The following is an 8,141-nucleotide window of genomic DNA, read 5'->3' as shown; positions in this document are numbered from 1 at the left end:
CGCTTGAGTAAATGTTTTTTCAAGTATTCACTATCGGGATAGTCCATAAATCCAATACCGCTATAAGAAAATTATGACGTTGACAAACGCGTACTATACAAAGACTTGTGAATGATTTACAACATGATTGATAATGAATATCATGTACAATGAAAATAGGGTAATCAAACATTCTGCTGCATACGTTCTTACCATTATAATAGTCACACACCTCCTACTAGAAACACTGGGCTATTTAGAAAAACGATTACACGGATATATTGTTTCATATCAATTTTCGATTTAAAGATACATGAAACTATTTTTTACGCTGTACAATATGTGTCAATGTTGGCCAAATAAATGATTGATAGATTCTTACATATCATCTAGGCAATCTAAAATGACATCAACTTCTTTTCCGGATGCAGCATCTGTGGCTTTCACTTTTATTTCTGTACCGCCAAATATGAAAGACACACTGAAACCACCCCCGACTCTCAAACCAATCATCGCGCCAAGCAGATCAGGTGTGACGGATATTTTCAACTTACCAATTCGTGTACAGCTGTCATCTGTAACGAACGTTGGGTTTTCTTCTGTAGAAGAAAAAATGCCGATTTCAGCTTCAGGTGCTAATGGATGTACTGACATATAATTTCGTTCTGCTTGCGCTTCACCCAATCTTACTATTTGGCTAATACGCACATGAACGCTAAATATATCAATACAACTTAGAACTCCCATTATATTTTCTGTTTTGCCAGGTCGATGATTACAATCATTTCCTCCTTTCTTGTGGATGACATCTGTTCCATATGTGAACTTCAGTTTACGCTCTGCAACAACTGAAGGATCATGACCAAATATGACGGCTCCTTTGATAATGCTCAGTTCAGGTTCACCTGGGATAACGATGTTTATGTCAGGAAATGCTTTTGACATTTCGTCCTGCAGTATAATAGAATCGGAAAAGCCTCCAACCATCAGAATTGTTTTACAGTCCGACACGTCTGGGTGTTTCAAAATTGTGGAAACATGCTTCGTGGTTTCTTTTACGGATATGTCGAAAAATCCCCGGAAAAGTTCAAAGTCTATTCTCATCTTGTCGCCTGCTACCACTATATTCTTCTTGTAGCAAGAACGCTCTATCGATTGCTTTAGCGTTAAACCAGACTCCTTTTGTAATAGCTCTTGAAATGAGGCAGGGATTCGAACAGTGACTTTTTGACCAAGGTCTGGTTCTGTGAGACGTTTTTTTACTTCAAACTCACATTTCATTTGCAAGCAGTCTTCCATGTGACAGTGTTCCATCTTTTTAAGAACAGCTTTTCCTGCAATAATTATGGAGTCTGTGTACACAATTATGTCTTATTCAATATCAGTCCATACGTTTGACATAAACTTACATATTAAAATGGTGTAATAATAACAAGCCGAAACTGTTGATAAAAGATATGTACTCACCAAATATTTTTTGTAAGAACGTGTGATATTCTTGGTCAACTCTGGTACCTCCCCAGTTTCCTCCAGAAGCCTTATGCTTTTCTTTTAGCTGTCCTTCATCGCCAACCTCATGAACTGTTATATCAACAGTGCCACCTAAGACAAAGATATTCGTAAGTACATGAATTGCACATACGATGATACAATATGTATCAACTAAATAAAAATGAATTAATTCGGTGGAAATTACTGTAGCAGAAAACATATGTATATTTTAGCTAACTGACGAAAACACCCGCGGTGTTATTATATTTTTTGTCCTATAGTATCACGGAATTCAATCAATATCTGTGTAATAGAATTCCACTTTAGCCTGTGCTAGGAGGCGTAAGGGTTTTGCACTTTCCATCACTTCTCATGAACAGACTCTATCAAACCGAGTCTGCTATATTGTTTGCTTGATTGCATTCTATGCTTCCGAAGGATCTTGTTTATTCTTTCTGTAAAAGGTAGTCTTTACACATTTACTTTTTATTTGTCTTGTTTATTCTTCTTCTATTCAAACTGAAACGGACTGTTCATGTTTCGTGCAGTTGCATAGAGCAACGCTATAATATTATATTTAAATAGGAAAACCACCTTAGAGGTGAATTGGTATTTTTATATCGAAGATGTAAATGTTGGGAACTGGTTTGATTTTTTTAGAATACAGGTAAGACACTGACTACTGAATAAATATATCACGGCAAAAATAAATATGAGACAACGTGTGAAGTCTACTGTAATCATATATGGAATTTTGATTAATTTTACAGGAAGATACCTTTGAAAGCGAAGACACAGACCGCTATTCGATGTACGCATAAGTTTTATATTCTCTAGCAAGACATATATGCTGTATTTGAAAGCCTTTAAAGACGGGTATTCAGAAAAAGTATCAAATTTCTGATAATTACCTCCGGCATCTAAAATCATGTATTTTGATCCTGGTTGAAGACCTGACATTGAGCCTTTGCAGTCCATAGCAGGGAGGAAGCGGCAAAAAATTGAAGCAGCCTCTGGTTCTAGTCCAATATATAGGTTGTCTTTTGGAATTCCAGCCTGAATATTAACGACATATGTGATTATGGCTAGTATTTGTTTTTTAACATTTTCATGGTGTTTTTTGCAATATCTCAATACACGAAGTGTCACGCTGTAGACCTTATCGTTTTGATATCAATAACTTCTAACATAGAACCAGTTCAGCTAAAACTATGCTAATTATTCTATATATAAAAGCAAAATATTATGTATCTCTTAACACAACACCAAAAAAATTAAAATCAATATTTTAGTTTACAAGTGACATGTAACCTTTGCTAAATACATAAAAAGGACTGCAAAAGGTTAATGAATAATTATGTAATTTAAAATTTGAAAGACAAATTTACTTCCTCTGCAGCTTCCCTCATAAACTGTTTCGCAGCATCATCCCAGATAGCTGGAACAGTAAGCACCCATCGAATATCATGTTCGTCTACAGCAGACGATCTTTCTGCCTGTGCACCCTCCTCAACACTATTAGCTTCGTCTTTATCTTTCACTTCACAAGTGCTTTCTTTCTTCATAAGGCCTTTATTGACAGTTGAAATTAAATCATCTTTGAGGAACTTAATTGAGAGAGCAAAGACGGATTTAGCTAGTAGTTGCTTTCCGGAGACATCCTTTAGTTTTAGGTGTCTGTTTATTGTCTGTAATGAAAACAAGAGGGTTTCTTTGCAATGAGCATCGCCGAACAATTAAAACATCAGTGGTAATAAGCTTTATGTATTTTTGTGACATAGTTGCTAGTGATTTTTACTTTCTATCATTTTCTTAACAATGACATCGCATAGAAATGTTCTTACTATTTTTCAATATCAACAATCAAAGAGATGAACAGTTTGTTCTGTTATTCTTAATTATATTTCTGTCAGAACCTTAAAGGTGTTTAATCAGGTTTTACTCAAATAATGAATTTGCTCGAAAATTTACACTGTTATGTTCACTGAAAGCTTAATACACTGTCTAGGTTACAGTTCCAAGAGGATGAAGTCATTAACAACCCATGCGTCTTTTATCTAATACGTGAATGTGATGTCCGTCTAAGTCGGTAATAGGAAATGCGAGTGGTGTTTCACTTTTTATTGCTTCTCAGAAACATACTTGATTGAACAAGTTCCTTGTTGCAGTCTATAGTTCGAATGATGACTTTGCAGATGTAAAAAGTAGTGCAACACGAACACGGGGTTTCCTGATAAAAATTAAAATCTTAGACTATATGAAGATCATTTGGAAGGATATAGCGCAATCAGGTAAACTATTTTAAGTTTAAGTTTACCTGTTTTCTTTCTAAACTGAAGTTTAAGATTAAAGATGCACACTGATAGAAAATTGAACGGTTTTCGTAAATTAAATCGTACATTATAATTACATCAGAGGTTAAAAACGATTCTGAATATGTTTCAGTTTTCTTTCCTTTTATTCGAAAGCATTGGAGCCTCCGAACTATAGACTTGTACTAATAATTCTTGAACTAGTTCGTTTAAAACGAGCAATCTGTTAGATGCAACTTAGTAATAGTGAAGTGTTTGTATTATCTTGCGAGCTGTAACACATTTGATCCCAAACGGAGAGTTTGTTCTTCTATCAAAAAATTATATTATTATTATTATTATACCAGATTTGTTGAGCGCCCTTTTCATATGAAATATACGTTCAAGGGCGCTTTACAATTAAACATGTGACATATCGCAGATATGTAGGAAAAACACAAAACATGATATACGCAATCGTAAAACTGAAACTGAATAATTTGACTAAACGCCTATTTTTATAAATGATATATTCAATGGCGTTGTACATAAGAATAGTAATAGTTATTATAACAATGTCAATGATAATAATTACAGCCTTATTGTAACAAACAGTCATAACCGCACCCCTCCCCTTGAGGTCATTTTACCCCTATTGCCAATACCAGTGCTTAAAGCACCTGGTACGCCCAGATGAGCTGCATATAGAAGTTCAAACCCCTCGGTTAATGGTGCCATCATATACTGTATATGAAAGAAATACCACACACTTCAAGTGAAACTCAAGTCTTGCAAAAACACACACATAGAATGTCATTACCCTTAAAATGTGACATGATGAAATAAAGGATGAATTGCCAATTTAGTTAATTACATGATGAATTGTACAGTAAAGAGATCTTCGTGGGCGACGAATGACTTGCCGTAGTTCTGTATCACAAAAATAACAATAGCATTTTTATTATGGGTAGAAACAGTCACAGTTGGTATCTATCTGTTGTAGAAAATTCTGAAAAGGTGTGTTTTGAGAGCTCTTTTGAAAGAATTTAGTGATGAATCTTTTCTGACATTGTCAGGGAGAGAATTCCATAGTTTTGCGGCGGCAACTCTGAAACTTCTATCACCGTAGGAAACCAGTCGACATTTTTGTGGCACAAGGGTTGTTGCCGCACTTGCTGATCTCAGATTTCTAGTTGACACGGACAACTCCAGTAAGTCTCTCATATACACCGAGAGACTCTTGATATATCAATAATCATTATAGCTGCTAGAACTATAAAAAAAATTAAGTACAGTGTGAACAGACTTTTATTTCATAATTTTTTTCAACAAAATTCTAAACAAATGACTACCTTTGAGTACAACTGCATTTTGAACCGTTGAAAGAAATACCATTCTGTATGTTTATCTTCCTCTGATAATGTGGCGTACTTCCTCTCAGCTTCATAGCCGAATGAATCAATTGTTTCTCCATCAGGCATAATCAAAAGAGATGTTGGTGCTATGTATGATAATAGAATATTAAAGCAAAAATAAAATATTTCAAATACGGACCAAAAGTAATTATTCTATGTAAAATTGTCGGCAGTCTGGCAAAACAAGGTGCAGTCACTGAGATATCTAACAGTCTCAACAGAATGCAAAGTGTCTTGTCATTAAAACTGCAGAAAAAACTACAATATGTAGTTACTTGATAAAATCTTACATAAATGGAAGTAAATAAACAATACTGACTTAGAACTTTTGTGTGTATGGACATGTCTGTTTATAAATGTTTGTATTAGACATTTGCAAATAAAGACGAAGTAGACTGTGAACACCTAGGACGATCAATATTTTAAGGGGACCATCCCAACGTAATTTAATTATATACTGAACAGCAAAAGAAACTATCCAGATGTATAACTGGTATATTTTGAAATAAAAAAATAATTTTTCAAATTTGAATTGTTTCTTCATACCAAAATTACATTTGAAGATCTTCACTTGATAAATTTTTAAAAATCAATCAACCGTGAAGTCAGTAGTCCCACAATAGCCGTTTGGAAGGCTATATCTTCTGCTCTTCAGTTGCATTGTAACATCCCAATTAGGCGATCGCGCTAAATTTGATTCAGTTATGCGGTGCAACCAACAATATTTTTAAAACTTTATTCTGTTTTTCGAGTTAGTCAATTATCAATATTTCCAATGACAATAAAATTTCGCAAAGAAAATTGTTAATTACAGGCGCACGTGAATGTTTATGCAAAACGGCTATTGTGCGACTACTTTCTTCACGCTTGATTGATTTTTTTAAAATCTTACACGTGAAGTTCTTCAAGTGTAATATGTGATATGTAAAGCACAAGTAATTTATAAATTAAAGTTTTTTAATAAAACATACGCCAGTTATAAAACTGGATAGTTTCTTTTGCTGTTCAGTATATTATCTGCGTTACATAAAACATGCCCATAATGCTGATAATATCTGGCTCATGTTGGCAACATTTCTCGGTAGGGGTATAAATTTGACTATGTCTGTTTGTCCGTCCGTCTATCCGTCTGCGACAAAGTGGTCAAGGTAAGCTAGTGTGATCGCCCTGTGATTCTCTTAACAAAACGCCGGACGAGATTGAAACTGGGTCAAAGCTGGATATGCTACTAGATTTCTAGATGGTTATTAAAGTTTTTAATCCCAGACAATGCAATATCTAAATAGATTTTAGAGTTCTTAAAAATGAATATTCTGACTAAACTTCATGAGACCAAATATACAATATTGCCGGTATACGTATAGTGTTAAGAGTTTTCGATGATTTGACCTAGTGACCCAGTTATTGACCCAGGATAACCGAGTTTTAAACTTGAGCCTGATTTTATAAACAAAACACTTTCTGACCAGACTTTATGTAGATCAGGTAGAAAAGACCTTAATTTAAGTGTAAAGAATGTTTTCTATAATATGACTCAATGACCTAGTTTTCTATCCCAGCTAACCCTATTTTAAATAAGCTCTACTATTTATAGAGAGAAATGTCGTGACTTATTTCTTGTAGAAAATATGACATTTCAAGCGTGTTTACGAGGATTTTTTTTATTATAGCTTAATAACTTAGTTTTTTTTCCAGATTTAAAGCCAACCTACACTACTATACATGATTCGATAAAAGCAAACATTCTGACCCGGTTATAAGATCTAGTAGAAATATTGTCGTTGCAATGTTTGTTTGTTTGTTTTTGTTTTTTGTTGTTGTCGTGATCCTAGATAATCCAGTATCGAACTAGATTAAATAAAGTCAAACATTCTAACCTGGTTTCATAAATATTAGAGTCGTTTAATACTTTTGGCGATATGTGTAACACAATATTTTTCTTACGGACGAACGAACGGATGCATGTTTTTCTATAGCAAATTCGTCTTTATTCGCAAAGTCTATTACCTTTTTGAGAAATGGAATTTCCAGGACTTTTCCATCTCCTTGCAGTCACTCTTGTTGGCTCTTGTTTGAATGTATGTTTAAACGAAAACGCCCATGATGAGAAGGTTGTGCCAAAGTCGATTGCAGCGGAAATAAATACGCCAGACATTACTGCAAATATTCCCATTATTGTTTATATGTTTATCAATTTATATAATCTTGAAGTTACGAGATAAACAACAAAAACTATACACGTGTTACTTTCTTTACAAATATATCGAAATGCGCTTATAATGAAAATGACAAAGTAAACCTTTTTGTTATAATAGTTTCAAAGACGGTATCCCAATCGCTTTGTGACTGTACAAAAAAGGACAATATTAAATCGTGTGAATGTTTGTAAGAACTATTATTTTCAATCTGCGAGAATATGGGTTGATCCAGAAGTAATGTCACTGCGTCCGTAGTGCATTAATATCTCCTTGTATCATAAAAAATTATTATATCAAGATTTACGCTGATTTAAATCTGATTAGTGATTACACAGATAATAATCATTTTCTACGGCTGTTTCGGTTTGGATACATAAAAGTTCAAAATATAACTTCGACGCCGTAATGTCGCACACTAAAACGATATTTGTTTTATATTCAGAAAATTCAATCTTAGTCACCAACTAAAATCTAAATAGGTCTTAGTAAATCACATTGAATACATAATGATGAATGATGCGAAGTGACGTCTTTCTGTCGTATGCGATTTAAAGTTTGATGACACCGCCGAAGGTTAAATGTCGCTCTGAAATGTGCTATCATTTGTTGCTACTTAGAGAAAATATGTCTATTAGAGGCAAAAAATGTCAGAGACTTGCGGCGTTTGCCATGCTTTCCATATATGTCAATATCTCGATAAGTATGCAATGAATATCAATAATAATATTTTCAGAGTTAACTGCAAATAAATCATGTTATAATGTCGT

At 34.0% G+C, this 8,141-nt stretch overlaps 1 protein-coding gene across 1 annotated transcript; it reads right to left on the bottom strand.

The window, feature by feature from the left end:
- Nucleotides 1-357: 357 nt before the first annotated feature.
- Nucleotides 358-7,327, bottom strand: LOC123539339 (heat shock 70 kDa protein 12B-like). The gene is made up of 6 exons (XM_045323904.2): nucleotides 7,184-7,327; nucleotides 5,114-5,262; nucleotides 2,859-3,158; nucleotides 2,382-2,526; nucleotides 1,447-1,581; nucleotides 358-1,313 (listed from the first exon to the last, which is right to left on the bottom strand). The coding sequence occupies exons 2-6, from the start codon at nucleotides 5,240-5,242 to the stop codon at nucleotides 358-360; spliced, it is 1,665 nt and encodes a 554-aa protein (XP_045179839.2). The 5' UTR covers nucleotides 5,243-5,262; nucleotides 7,184-7,327.
- Between the last annotated feature and the right edge of the window lie 814 nt (nucleotides 7,328-8,141).

The sequence above is a fragment of the Mercenaria mercenaria genome, chromosome 18 (genome assembly GCF_021730395.1).
Source record: "Mercenaria mercenaria strain notata chromosome 18, MADL_Memer_1, whole genome shotgun sequence".
NCBI lineage: Eukaryota > Metazoa > Mollusca > Bivalvia > Venerida > Veneridae > Mercenaria > Mercenaria mercenaria.
Note: the sequence above shows the minus strand (reverse complement) of the source record. Positions and strands in the feature narration are given on the sequence as shown.

Coding starts and splice junctions, on each gene's coding strand:
- LOC123539339 (XM_045323904.2), bottom strand. CDS start 5,242: ATGCCTGATGGAGAAACAATTGATTCATTCGGCTATGAAGCTGAGAGG. Junction 3,159..5,113: donor AAATGCAGTTGTACTCAAAG/GTAGTCATTTGT, acceptor TTTTCATTACAG/ACAATAAACAGACACCTAAA. Junction 1,582..2,381: donor CATGATTTTAGATGCCGGAG/GTAATTATCAGA, acceptor TCTTTGTCTTAG/GTGGCACTGTTGATATAACA.